Below are 14,882 nucleotides of genomic sequence, written 5' to 3' on the forward strand. Positions count from 1 at the left end.
TGCCGAGATTTGCATCCCCTCGCTACTATAACCTACTATAACCTCGTTTTAGCTCACTTTTATATCACTTTTCGGGAATGTAATTGCGAACATATAACCAAAACCACTTCGTCTTGCATTTGTTGGGAATGTAATAAAACTTAAACCATTCAGTCTTTGTATTTGTTGTGAATGTAATCGAACAGTAATGCACACTGTATATAAATCATTTTTTGAGGACTGTTATGCACTCTACCGTAAAGCTTATTATGCTGAAATAAGCTTTATGGCAGAGTGCATAACAGTTTCAATACGAGCGATTTGAATAGAAAAAGGCAAAATGAACACGTTACCTGCTCAAAAGTGATAGGTGCTGGAGCCGATTCCAGCCATCTCCGGGCAGTGGGCAGGGGACACCCTGAACTGCTTGCCAGCCAATCGCAGGGCGCACGGGACAGACACCTCACTCGCTCAGTCACACCTAGGGACAATTTGGACCGGCCAATTCACCTGAAATGCATGTCTTTGGAATGTGGGAGGAAACCGGAGTGCCCGTAGGAAACCCACGCAAGCACGGGGAGAACATACAAACTCCGCACAGTAAGGCCAGTAGCTGGATTTGAACCCACGCAGGAGGTTCCCACGACCTCAGAACTGTGCCGCACACGCGCTAACCACAGCATCGCTGTGCTGCCATATATATATATATATATATATATATATATATATATATATATATATATATATATATATATATATATATATATATATATATATATATATATATATATATATATATATATATATATACATATATATATATATATATACGTATATATATATATATATGTATATAGATAGATAGATAGATAGATAGATAGATAGATAGATAGATAGATAGATAGATAGATAGATAGATAGATAGATAGATAGATAGATAGATAGATAGATAGATAGATAGATAGATAGATAGATAAATAATATTTATTTATTTATTTTTGGGGGAGGATGGTAATTTGTATATCAATACACATATACATTTGGTGGTATTCAGTGTTTTATGATCTTGTTTTTATAAATTAGTCAAAAGTCACGCTAACAATATAAATGTAAGTATTTTAACCAGAGCATTTCGTAATGTACATATTTAATTTTTTCATTATTTTGTTGGAAAAGATATTCCTTACAAAGTCAACTTTGATGCAATAAACAAATGTATATAGTTTCAAATCCAAAACGGGTCGTCGGCGACCCCAACACAAGAGGAAGATTGATCTTTGTTTCCGTTTCCTTTTTCTGCGTACTTATCATTATGGTTTTTTTTTTCAATATCCCGTTCAATGGGAATTTTTATTTAGACACCAGTACTAAATGTAAAATCGATATATATTTTATTTTATAAAATGAACCAAAATATCATAACCCGGAAGCGTCGGACCGCCTCGCCACGTCACAGTTAAACATCAAGGGATTGTTGTCCATCATCGCAAAGTTTCGTCGCCGCTGTGAAAATGCGCAAACTGCTGCAAGTGCCATGCTTTCTGCTTTTTTATATTGTGGTGACATCTACCACCGAATTCACTTTTGAACTCCCCGATAACGAGAAAATGTGTTTTTACGAGGAGATACAGAAAGATCTCAAATTTGACATGGATTACCAAGTAAGCCCACCGTCTGCTTGACATTCAAAGGTGCACGTTGCTCTTTTCTGTATTTTTTTTAAATTAACATGTTTGATTGATGAAGCTCTGTTTAAGACAGTAGTTATACGGAGCCTGACCTAACCATGTTGGCTATTTTGTGGTGCAATTGTTTAACCTAACAGCTGTCGAGCTGATTAAAGGTGAGCTGCGTCGTTTAAAGTGTCTTTAAAAAAATCTTTTCGTTATGAAGATATTTATAAACAACTAAATGCGTCTGCATTTCACATCTATTCATTTTTACATTGATGGATTTATTTATGTACATTTAATGGAACCATTTTTTTTTTTTAATAGTTATTTATATAACTTATTTTAATGTTTTTTAGATAAAGTGTTTGAGGAGTATGTTAGGAGTGACAAAATTGGATAGATTGAGAGATGAAATTGTGAGTGACAGAAGTGGAGTAGTAGTGGAACTGAGCAAGCGTGTGGATAAGAGAGTACTCTGTTGGTTTGGACACATAGAGAGGATGGATGGGGGGCGAATGTTGAAGAAGATCTACAGGGCAGAAGTAAATGGAAGACCAAGAGGAAGGATGCGATTGACGTGGATGGATGGTGTTATGAGTGCACTGCAGGAAAGGGGTCTAAATATAGTGGAGGCTAGAGCTCTTGGTGATAGGAATGAGTGGAGAGGTGTAGTAAAAGAATAGTGGGATGTTTGCACGCGTACCAAGGGATGGCCAGGGTACCTGTATGATGCGGCAGGGGTAAACCAGTGAAAGCTGTAGAGCCGCTGTTGGAGCGGCAGTAGCTCAGGAGGTAGAGCGCTCATCTTGGGATCAAGGGATGCCAGTTCGAATCCCAGCTTGTCCCGGATGGTTCCCATAATTGACAAATTTGCGTTTTACCGCACAGATTTTCTCGTACAGTATCTTAAAATGCATAATAAACGTACTTTGTACGGCAAAAACGGTTGACAGGTATGAGACTCTGTGTGTGTGTGTATATATATATATATACACACACACATATATATACACACACATATATATATATATATATATATAACATATATATATATATATATATAAAGACGCTGAACCTCTAATACCCCCAATAAGCAGGTTAGCGTCTTACATGGCTGCAATAAAATGTGAAGCACACTGTAACGCGCTTTGGGAAGTCATTGACTTGAAAAGCGCTATATAAATGCAGATCATTTCATTTCATGAACAGAAGAGTGTGTTGTGTCACCCTGACCCGAGTGACATGGCCGCTTTCTTGTGTCGCGTTTCATCTGGAGGGACGAAAGCATGACCAACTTGGGTGCCGAGGTGCCTAACTTGTTTGGGTGTTTGGTCATTTGGGTTGGCAATGGTCCAAAAAAAATTGTGTGTGTTTTTTGCTACTTTTTCCCTTTTTTATTTTCTTTTTCGTGTATGTGTTTGTCTTGCTGTCGGTCACTCCTCTTGAGGGACATGACCAGCGTAGATGGATAGATAGATTTCCAATAAATTATTATTTTATTTTTGAAGCAACCATTTCATTTTTTTATTTGTCTGGTAAATTACTGACATAAATACACACATAATTTAAATATAGATCAGACATAGCACTCCAGGGTAAAACATGTAATTTAGAGACTATGAAGAGAAAAGTGTTGAAATATTATCAGGATTAATAGGCCAAAAATATAACTATTACAACATAGTGCTTGGAAAAAATAATAATGTTATAATGTTAAAATAATGATAATAGTGCATTGAAAATAAGTGCAATAGCATTGAGCATTAGAAAACACTTAAGAACTGAATATAATTCATTGTGTGTGTGTGTGTGTGTGTGTGAAATCTACTTATTTTTATTTTTTCTCCACAGTCCCGAGCAAAGGTATATATTTTCCTATCACAGTTTCATTTGGCCTCAACAAAAAGAGAAATAAGCCCAAAATATTTGTAAGATATGTTTTCACTGTTATGTGTGTTCCTTTAGGATTGTGACGACCCTGGGGAAGAAGCTGTCTGTGAGCCTGTTGGTCCTTGTTTGAGTGTGTCACAAAAGCAAATAATGGAACATCATCGCCAGAATTTTTATGATGTGATACTCAAAATTTTCAGACAAAAACGTTTTTCCGCAGTGATTCTGGATATAGTATCAGTATTGCCACACACGGCTGGCTGTTAATTCCGAGGCCCAGTTTATCTCAGAAGAGCGGAATGACGACTTGCACTGAAAAACAACGGCAACCAGATCATGAAGGTCCTGTATCTGAATCAGAACAGAGAGCTTCTCATGCTACTGGTAACCATGGAAACAAGTAATATCTGTTTCATGTGGGAGGAGCACACCCCTACCCAAAAAAAACTGCCCGGAGAGTGATTGTTCCTGCCAGACTATCCTTGCTCATAACACACCACAGATAGTTGTGCCCTGACTACCCAGGTGGTAAAGAGATCTGTGAACTCTTAATTTGAACTGATGCTAGCAACAGTGTTCTTCTAAAGCCATTTAAACAAGGAATTAACATTAAATAAATTGTGAATTACCTTAAAAAAACACTAAGTTATTTTCACTGGGCCATCACCGCCTTGAACAAGCACGCAAGACTGTGGGGGAGGAAAATATTTTACTTATGTAAATACAAATTCATATTTACATTTTTTTTCCCTTTACCCTTCTTTTGTAAATATTACTGGTAATTTTTTTCCATGTTTCTGATGCATTTACAATTCAACAAGCACTATCCTTGTAAATATTTCCCCATTTATCCTAGCCTATTTTTAATCTTTTTTTTCTCTTTTAAGTCTTTATTATCGGTAGTGTCTCTGTATTGTTATTAATGATAATAAATAGTAGTTGACCGATTATCAGGCGGGCTGATTCTCTGCACCAATATTTGGGAATTTGACCGATATCGGCATCGGCTTTTTTTTTTTCCCCAACAAGCCGATTATTATGTCTGTTGCAGCTCCTCTCCTCTCTCTCCTCTTTTCTTTCTCTTCTCTCCTCTCTCTATCTTGAATTTAAAAGTATGATAGGTGCAGTGGAAACTAATATACAATAGTTATTTTAACTTAGTCGGGAATTATTAACATATACTTAGAAAATATATTTTACTTTCAACTACTTATAGGTACATTGTGTAGTATTAATTGCCTACCATTTGTATATTGTATATTGTATATATATATATTGTATATATCATACCAGCAGTAATTTTTCGGGAAAAATCGTTGGTTCTGAAATTTCTGTATACATTATCTTTTTTTTAATTTTTTTTTTTTACATAATGCAGGGGTCTCCATTGCACCAGGGTGCCTCCTTACTAAGGACAGCTGAGGTGCCCGCGAATCTGTATGGAAAATAGCTTGCCAGTGCTGGGTCATTAGGATTTTTTTAGTAAACTGATTTTTTTTTGTTGAGTCTTTTAAACTGTATTCGATGATTAGCCTTGCAATAACCTAGTAATAACATTGTAATAACATAGGTTGTTATTTTCGAATTTTAAATGAATTAATTCCAGGCCATGGGCTTCTTAGACAAATAATCTATCCAAATATTGATAACTATTTTCAAGCAATTAAGAGAATATAATGAGAATCTATTTGTGTATTATGTGTATTCGTCTTTTTATTGATTTATTTAACAGGATATACATCAAACTAAATTTAAATTTATGGGTTTATGATGCAAATGAGCAAAATATCTGCAGTTTATTTTAGCTAGCTACCTTTTAAACTTTGTAGCTAGCTATCTTCTTACCTTTCTAGATATTTAGCAAGCTATGTAGCTTGCTTTTTAGATATTTAGCTGGCTATCTAGCTAGATTTTTACACTTTTTGCATGCTATCCATCTAACATTTTACTTTTTTTGCTAGTTACCAAGCTAAATTGTGCTTATTTCCTGGCTAACGATCTAGCTTTGTTTTTGGCTTTCTATCCCGCTATTTCGATAGCGTTTTACTCTTTTAGCTAATGATCTAGCTTTCTTTTAATTATTTTACCTGTTTATCTTTCTGGCTAAATATCAAGCCACCTTTTTAGATATTTGGCAAGCTATCTAGCTAGCTTTTTACATTTTATTGCATGTTATCTCGCCAAGATTTTACCTTTTTGCTAGTTTTCAAGCTAAATTCTGCCCTCTTTTTTAGATGGTGATATAACTTTGTGTTTAGCTTTCTATCTGGCAATGTTAGATGGTCTTTTACTCTCTTAGCTAGCTATTTCGCTCCCTTTTACTTTTTTTTTTTTACCTGTTAACCTTTCTAGCTAACTGCCAAAGCTATATTTGTAGCTATTTAGCAAGTTATCTAGCTAAGTTGCTACTTGCGAAATACATATCACACTGGATGCCCTTTGTGCTAATTAGTAACAAAAAGTAGCTCGATCCTTGAAAAAGGTTTTAGGCCCCTGACCTAGTGGAATTCCTAATAGGTCGCTACCCTGTTTGCCTGCCATCTTGTTAGCTGTGGCAATGTTTTTTGTTCCCATTAAACGAACAGTGCCATGTCGTTCTCAAATATTTCACTCTAGGGCTTTAAGGACATCTCAATCGACGCACCCACCTTTAATTGAGAAAACATTTTAACTGAATAAATCTATAAATCCCTCGGTTTTAGTGGATAATGGGGACCAAAACCACCTGCACTAAGTAAAAATCCATGAAGAATCGTTGCACCTTAATAAAAGCCCCCAAAGGGTCAAACTTTTCGCGAGATGACGTCATTAGCGACGGAGTATGACCATAGCAAAATAACAATTATAGAGCTACAAATAATACAACACAACACTTGATTGCAGTTGAATAAAAGGTTTTATTGTCATAAGAAAGTAAAGTGAAATTGGAGGGCTTCTTTCAGTGTTAAGAAAGCAACTTGGAGAGCGTCCGGCTGGCTGCGTGCAAGCATTGGGTGCCCTCGAATGGAAACGAATCTCAGTGATTAAAATAAGACCGTCCCAAATATAGTGGTGTCTTACAAGTTGTTGCTCAAAGGCATCTATCTCATGGCTAATGGACATGGCATTGGCAAGATACAGGGTCCGCAGCGGTGGCTTCTGAGTACTTAGCCTATCCGTTAGCAGTAGGCCGGACCAGCAGCACCACTCTTGCTTTCTCCTAGACGCCGCCCGAGTCACTTTTGGAAACCAATAATACGTGCAGCACCCGCTGGTAATCACCATTTTGTTGCAATCCTCAGATTATCCGGAGTCTAATTTAGGCGATGAATTTCTTTTCAATGTATGGGTTGCTATGCTTCAGATCAGGTGATGGTGTCATAATAATTTGTGGTTTGTGCAGCCCTTTGAGACTCTTTGTGATTAGGGGCTATACAAATAAACATGACTTGACTTCCCAGTTTATGTTGGTAGCGACCGCCTGCTGTTTGACTGACTCCATACACCAGCCTTTCACGGCTGCACAAACCCACCCAAACAGCGCGCCCTCCCGAATCTGTCCCATCTGAACACATAATGGATACAATGATATTGACAAAAAAAACAAAATAATTTCCTTTTAAAATCCGCAGAGGAGTGATCCAGCAATAACTGAAGCACAAAGTAGCGAGGGGTCTCTTCATTACCAATTAAGTTTTAATTTTATATGTATGTGATTGTGCCTCACTTACCTCCACTGACTACACTCAAAACGGTTTTTCTTTCATTGCGAAGGTGATGTCAGGGGGCAACTACGATGTGGACTGTCTCGTGATGGACCCTCACGGTACAATTTTGTACAATGAGAACAAAAAACAATACGACAGCTTCTCCCACACCACCGCCATGGAGGGCGTCTACAAGGTGTGCTTCAGCAACGAGTTCTCCACCTTCTCCCACAAATACGTCTATCTGGATTTCCGCAAGGGGGAAGAAAGCCCTCTCCTGCCCAGCATGACCAGTACCACCGTGTTGACTCAGGTCGTCTACCGCGATCGGCTGATCTGTAGTTTTTAACACGGTAGTCAAGGTGACTTTGGAAAATACTTTTCTCCACAGTTGGAATCCTCATGCGTGTCCATCCATGAAATCCTGAAGGTGGTTTCCGAGTCCCAGATTTGGTACCGCGTCAGGGAAGCGCACGACCGCAAGAGAGCGGACCACATAAACAATCTGGTCAACTTGTGGGCAATCGGTGAAGCGGTCTTGTTGTTTGTCCTCAGCATAGGGCAGGTCATTTTGCTCAGAAGCTTTTTTAACGACAAAAAAAAAAGTATTGGTTAAAGGAAGAACGTGTAAGAACTTTACTGATAAAAAGGGTTGCTGGCACAGTCACGTATGTTTGCAACTCTCTTAGCACGCCATATTTTCCTCACTGTTTTTTTATGTTGTGTATATTGCTGGAAAGAGATACCACTTTGACTGAGAATACATTGTTACGGATAATTTATTTTCCTGTAATTTATTTTGTCATACTCAAATTGAAATATAGTTATGTTGGAAGAGTCGGTACATTTTAAAATAACATTCCTACTTTTATTTTTTACTTAATATAGCACACTGTTACATAAGGGAGCATATCTTAAAATAATTTTCCCTAATGCTGGTAAACCTTTATCAGATATATGAAGGCTTTATCGGTATACTGCTTCATGGGTGGAGAAGATTAAATACATGTTACATTATGTGTCATTTTCTTTGAATAAAACAGCATTTAAGAGTGTGCACTGTGTTCCTAATCTAAGTAGATAATAAAATAATCCATATATCCCGCTATTATGGCTCTTTGGGTCAAAACGCTTTCCAACCCCTGATCTAGAACCTGCTGCATTGATCAAGATTTTGGGGCATATATATTTCATGTGTACTGTCTGTTGATGCCCTTTACAACATCCATTGCAGCTTGGTCATCCTGGAATGGGGATTACCTCATGTGAGATCCCTTCTCGAGGTTTTATTTTCCGCTTGTGTCATTTTTTGAGATTATCCTTGCCATCATGTAGCAGTATTTGAGACTTTTTGATTAAGGGCTGTACAAATGAAATTACTTAAATTGATCGTTTTTCCTGACTGAATACTTGCTATCAAGTCACCAGGGTAAGCAGTACTGAAAAAGTCCACAGGGCGGAGCCATGCTCAATTGAAGCAAATCATGGAACAACGCGATTAAAGGTAAAATCTTGGGCCCGTTTCGGGCATAAAATGTGTATCATTAAATCGGAGAGGGGTTTCCCCTCCCGCCGTTTTTTCTTGAGGAATCTGCACAGCACGGCACACTTTCACTTAAGGAATTATTTAGAGGACTCATTTTTAATTCTACTTGAGTAATATTTTGAAGTAACAATACCTTTACTTGAGTAACAAACTTTTGTGCCGAAGTAAAAAATTGATTTGAGGGACTGAGCCCAAAAGCTGCACCTGCTCGTATATCAACTGAAGCGCGCACTTCGGCGCCGGTAGTTACAAGGTGGCAAAGTACAGCTTCACGTTTCCCTAAAGCTCTATCCCTCAAATCAAGTTAATTGGTCATGTTCGGGCTTTAATGGCCACGGGCCTGGTCGGCTCGAATTTTTTTTAATGCCATATCTCACCTTTTAACACAATATATTTTGGGGATTTTATTTTAATGGTGGCGTGTGACTGATGTCCCTAAAACCAAAGCAGGTACTGTTTTATTTTAGTGATTTTCCAGATGAATGTGTCTACTAAAAGTGTTTTTGTTTTATAACAAAATACTCAGACATCCCAGTCGAATCAATGAAATTTTAATTAAATAAGCAAGTCGCTTTTAAAGCAATTTTAGTTCGATGAGTCCAGGGATTTCCAACCAGGGTGAAGTGGCATCTCATTTTCCCTTTAGAAAGCCTCAAATAATTATATAAAGTTAGCAAACAAGAAGCAATTCCTCTTCCAGTATGCCTTTTCATACAATTAGTCTATGTGATGGAATGAATCTTCCTGTCATGTAGATGTGTGTTGTATCAACAGGTTGTATTGTACAAGTACATTTGAGACAAAAACACGATTTCAAGGTTTGTAGTTTTTGGTGGCGTGTCACAATGTTAAAAACACCGGAATATTTAAACTGTGTGATTCAGTGTGCATATAAAAAGCTGGCTGACCTGCATGGCAGGACAGTGTGAACTACTTTCTACAACAGAATCTGAAATATTAAACTGGATTTCTATCAGTCAGCTTTTGACCATAAGAATTCAAAAACAAAAATGTACACAATTTATACTTAAGTGTTTTTTGCTTAAACGGACCTCATGGAATTGCTTTGAACCTGTTTGAGTTACAATATAGCAAATTTTTATAAATACATTTCCTTCAACACACTGAACACGACCATTCCTAAAACCAAGGGGGAACTTAAAAGAAAATTGTAATATTTCACTTTTCATGTCAATGTTATCTGTAAATTTTATTCAGGGATTATTTTTTTTTCTGGTATCAAATGAGGAAAATATATGGAAAAAGACTTCAGATTTTCAGGTAAGAAAACATTTTAGGACCATTGAGTTCACTTGGTACAAGAACCCCAAAAGGCTCCATGACTTAAGAGGTCCAGGTACCTTTGAGGCAGGAGTCTCCAACCTTTTTGAATCTGAGCGCAACTATTTGTTACTAATTAGTACAAAGGGTACACAATATGGAATACATTTCTAAAATAGCAATTTAGCTAGGTGGCTTGCTAAATAGTTAGCTAAACAGGTAGCTTGATAATTATCTAGGTAAAAACAAAAATCAAAAGGGAGCTAGTTATCCAACAAAAAAGGTAAGATGTTAGCTAGAAAACATGCAAAAAAGTAAAAGGCTAGCTAGCTTGCTAAATAACGGAATACGTAGAAATATAGCTAAAAAAAAAAAAAAACGTAATTTTTTTGCCCATTCGCTTTATAAAACAAATTGGAATCAAGTTGGTTGTATTTCCTGCAAAATAAATCAATAAAAAGAATAAATGTGTAATACACAAATTCTCATTCAACTCACTTAATTGCTTAAAAATAATTATCAATAATTGAATCCATTTTTTGTCCATCAAGGCCATGAAGTGGAATTTTTTTTAACTGTCCTTATGAGACACCCTAGTGTCCACGGGCACCACGTTGGAGACCCCTGCTCTGGGGCTTGGTTAACCAAAAGATTGGATGCCTTTCGTCTAGCATTTACAGAACAACTTCCAAGAAGATTAGGCGCAAATGCGCCTTTCTCGACTGCGCAAGAACTAATGTGTTCCAACCTAAGAATAAGTGATGTCTACGTTTTCAACATGTTTATATATATATATATATATATATATATATATATATATATATATGTAATACTTCGCAAAAGTACACAGTCTGTTCAACCATTCAGACAATGAGGGTTGCTTGTGCATGATATGTTGGTGATGGACGTCGGGACAAGGAACATTGTTTTCTTTTGTATCTCATCCTCATAACAAATCCACACACGACATAAAAGGGGTTCAAGTCACTGCCGCCCCAAAAAGGAGCAGCTCAAACTCCAAGTCATTATCAAACAGAGGGGACTCCACTCAAATTCTAAACTGCCCCACACACCCTTCTTTTGCCCACTCAGGGTGTGGCGTAGTTGTTGTCTTTTCCAAAGTTGTAGTATTCCTCCATGTCGTCCATGTTGGCTGTAGTCAGCTTGGTGAGGTTTTGCGAGCCGCTATTGTCCATGTTGTCGCCGGATGCGAAGCCAAAGTTCTGGCCTTCGTATTCCGCCTGGCTCTCCATCTGAGGAATTACTTCTGTGTGATGGAGGAAAGTGCAAGGGAGAGTTTAATTATCAAGACAGTGTTAAGATCTTGAGCCGAAGCTGGAGTCAGACACAAATTTCGGCCCGGCTTTGGGCCTTAAATGTCAACTACTCCGAGTCGAGCCGGGCTTTTCTCTCGCGCAACGTTTTCTAAATAAACATACTGGGTTCTTAACACTTTTTCATGGCCAAATTCAAGCACTTTCAAGGTCAAAATTTCCAGTACCTTTCAAGGAAGAAATCTAGCAATGATCAAAAGAATACTTAAATAAGAATACTAAAATAAAGTCATTATCTTGGTGCTACCACATACTTTGGGCTATTTTAAGCTGTTCTATGTATCATTGCTAAGAAAAAAAAGAATTTTTTGTAAATCTGAAAATTTTAATTTATGTCCCTTGCAAAACTCTTCTGTTGTGTTTAGCTCACTCTTCTCAGTGAGCTAAACATAAAAAGCCAGTTTTCTAAATAGAGCTGTCCAATTGGGGGCGACCAGTAGGGGGCGGTGACGCTTCACATGACAACGCCATAATGACAACTCATTAGAGCAGGCGTGCCGGCGTCATTTACACACACATTTTGGTTTCATCTTCATTTTATTGTGTGATCTATAGTCAACACTGTCAAGAAACATGGCAATGTCAACAATTTCAAGCATTTTCAAGCACTTCACCCAAAATTAAAGCATTTTCATGACCTTGAAAACAAGTAAAGCAGTTAAATTCAAACATTTTTGAGGATTTCAAGCACCCGTACGAACTCTGCATATATTAATTCATAAATTAATATATTAATTCAAAGGACGTTTTGTCGTTTCTGATTGTTATCCACATGTCACTTTCTTTACCTCTCTGCCTCTCTCTGAAAGTGCCGCGCTAGATTTTTAAGGGCTTACCGCTTCGGTAGTTTACTTAATATTGATGCAAAAAATAACAAACGTCCGTAAAATGTTCCAGTCGACTCTTAAAAGAAATCCGTCGATGGAAAATTGTCAGGTAAGGTAATTTCCGCAGACACAGAAATATAAAAGACGTAAATGTTTATACAGTCTTGTTTAACTTTTTGTTACAAATGACAGGCTTTAATTTGTTAACAAAAATCTAATCTCCAAAACATTCTACTAGGAGATCCTTTTAGGAGAGGAATGAAAGACCGTGCCTTTGTGAAGCAGGTAAATTCAAGATTTCTTGAATGATTGGAAATCACTGTGTCAAACACAACTGTGCATTGAAGACATTGAGGAAATGAAACTGTTCTATATTCTCCACGGAAGAATTTATGCCAGCGTTTTTATGTGGAGTTTGTGGACACGGCTGAGAAAAATGTCTGAACAACTGATCAGACGGATGCAAATGAGGTTTTACTTCGCCGCCGTGATGCCCTTCCTGGCCAACAGCCTTGCTAAACACAACCGTGCTCAAAAACGCCTTGGAAAACAGGAAGCTGACCTGTTTGACTGGAACTACTGATTTACAGACGAGCTAGACTGGTTGCATTGGATCACGATTGACTCTTGGCACTTCTTGTAGTAATTTAACAAATGCCAAATTTGAATAAAAACATTCAAGAATTAGGCGAAGACGAACATGAAAACGACATGCTTGCCACGATTATGCTGATCTAGATTTTACATGTATGATTACTTTTCTTGCGTGATGAGATAGATGTGACTTGTTACTCTAAATGCCTTGTTATAAAAATCTGGTTTTGTGACTAGAGTGGTAAATCCTGTTGTATGGATTTGTCCGTAGGAGCCAATAAGTGTCGCTCACCTTGTCCTTCTGGCGACACATCCATGCCATGCTTGACTTTCATGTGCCTGCTTAGGTTGCCCTTCAGATTAAACTTGCTGGTGCAGTAGGGACACTTGAAGGGTTTACTGCCAGCGTGCAGATGCATGTGGCCCAGCAGGTTGTACATTCTGTTGAACGACTTGCCGCACACCTGCAGACAGAATAACCGCATTAGAAAAGACTCAACTACAACATCAGTCGCCCTGCCGGCTCGATACCGACCTTGCATTTGAAAGGTTTGACGGGCAAGTGAACGATCATGTGGGTCTTGAGTGTCTGCTTCTGGATGAAGCTCTTGAAGCAGACGTGGCACTGGAAGGGCCTCACGCTGTTGTGGATCAGCATGTGTCTCTTGAGGTTGGCTGACAGAGTGAACTCACGCGAGCACACCTCACACTTGTGCCCTTTCGTGCCCTGCAAACGAGCAAAGAAATTCAGCACATCTGACACACAGGGTTAAATTGCTGGACACCTTAAAAAGCTTTGGACGGGGGGGTGTCTTTGAGGTGTTTCAGGACACTTTTTGGAAACTCTTAACACATCTCTTCCTTCAGATGTAGCCATTGGATGCAATGCAAATGAGGATGCAGTGGTCGACCCAGAGACACCTTTTACTTTAAATATCATTTGAGACTTGTTAAGGAATAAAATCTTACTTCTGCTGTTTGTGGCCTCATGCTTTCAAGATTTTCTCAGCGACAATCAGTTTAGATAATTAGGTCTTAAATTGTGTGACGAGCACTCCTGGGGGCTAGTACGAGTCTCGGTCAAGGATAAAGTGTAATTGCACATCTACTACACTAGGGCGCAGAGGCGTTCATTTGCAGTGTGTTTTGTTTATTTTTAGCTTCCACCTTGCAGTGCATTAAGCACAGAAGTTACGCATGGAGTATGAAGTGTGGACATGAAGTGTATCAGATCCTCAAGTGAACCCATTAAAAAAATGAACACTAATGCGGAGAGACAAGCGAAGAGACGGGGGTAGAGACAAACAAAAGTATCCTCTTAAAGCTAAGACATGGAAGTTTGACGAAGCGTACATATCACTTTACTGCAACCACGAAGGGAGACGGGCAAAGACCGGTGTGCCAACAGAAAAAAATTGAGAAGCATTTCTTTGGATGAAGGGAATAGTGGAATTAACATCAGAATCTAGATATTTGGTTTTGTAAGGCCATGTATACACAGAAATTGGAATAGGGTCCTGTTAGGACTACTCCCTAAGCTTAAAGGTGGGGTGCATCGTTCGAGGCGTCCTTAAAAAAGTTCAAAGTTCAATATCTTCTCTATTAAGTGATGTGAAGTGCGTCAACAATGCGCAACATGGTACAACGAACCATTAATCTAGGGATGCACGATTAGCCAAAATCTAATTAATATTGCAATGTGACGTAGTGCGATTGTGTAATCTCAAGACACTGCGCTCTTTTCAAGGATTTATAATTCCATGTTTTTTGAGTGATGCAGTGTTTGGCCGACAAATATACAATATACCAATAATACAGTTTGGGTTTTAGCTGCATCGGCGAGTCAGTGGAAAAATGTAAAGACACTGGCCAATAAAGACGAGGCAAAGTTTGCAAGCAAAGTGTGCTGTGATTGACTTACGGCATACTCTAGCCAATCAGACGGTGTCGGTGTGGGTGGGTGTGCGCACAATTGGCCACCAAATCAAAGGGCGGCACGACAGCTAATATTATAGCGGGGACTTGTTATATTAAAAAAAAATTAAAGCAGTCTTTGAGGAAAATCAGAAAAG

At 38.2% G+C, this 14,882-nt stretch overlaps 2 protein-coding genes across 2 annotated transcripts in view; one reads left to right on the forward strand and one right to left on the reverse strand.

Moving 5' to 3' along the window:
* The first annotated feature begins 1,299 nt into the window (after positions 1-1,299).
* Positions 1,300-8,283, forward strand: tmed3 (transmembrane p24 trafficking protein 3). The gene is made up of 3 exons (XM_088334735.1): positions 1,300-1,640; positions 7,296-7,541; positions 7,620-8,283. Exons 1-3 carry the CDS (start codon positions 1,491-1,493, stop codon positions 7,842-7,844), a joined length of 621 nt encoding a protein of 206 aa, XP_088190861.1. The 5' UTR covers positions 1,300-1,490; the 3' UTR covers positions 7,845-8,283.
* Positions 8,284-9,309: 1,026 nt separating this feature from the next.
* The window catches only part of LOC148368016 (uncharacterized), a 30,211-nt gene continuing 24,638 nt past the window's right edge, over positions 9,310-14,882 (reverse strand). Inside the window, exons 3-5 of the mRNA XM_088334733.1 lie at positions 13,346-13,537; positions 13,103-13,274; positions 9,310-11,322 (exon numbers count right to left, since the gene is read on the reverse strand). Coding sequence (XP_088190859.1) covers positions 11,144-11,322; positions 13,103-13,274; positions 13,346-13,537 — 543 coding nt within the window. The 3' untranslated portion in view covers positions 9,310-11,143. The remainder of the gene's footprint in view (positions 11,323-13,102; positions 13,275-13,345; positions 13,538-14,882) is intronic.

The sequence above is a fragment of the Urocampus carinirostris genome, chromosome 4 (genome assembly GCF_059441175.1).
Source record: "Urocampus carinirostris isolate Australia breed hairy pipefish chromosome 4, RoL_Ucar_1.0, whole genome shotgun sequence".
Taxonomy (NCBI): domain Eukaryota; kingdom Metazoa; phylum Chordata; class Actinopteri; order Syngnathiformes; family Syngnathidae; genus Urocampus; species Urocampus carinirostris.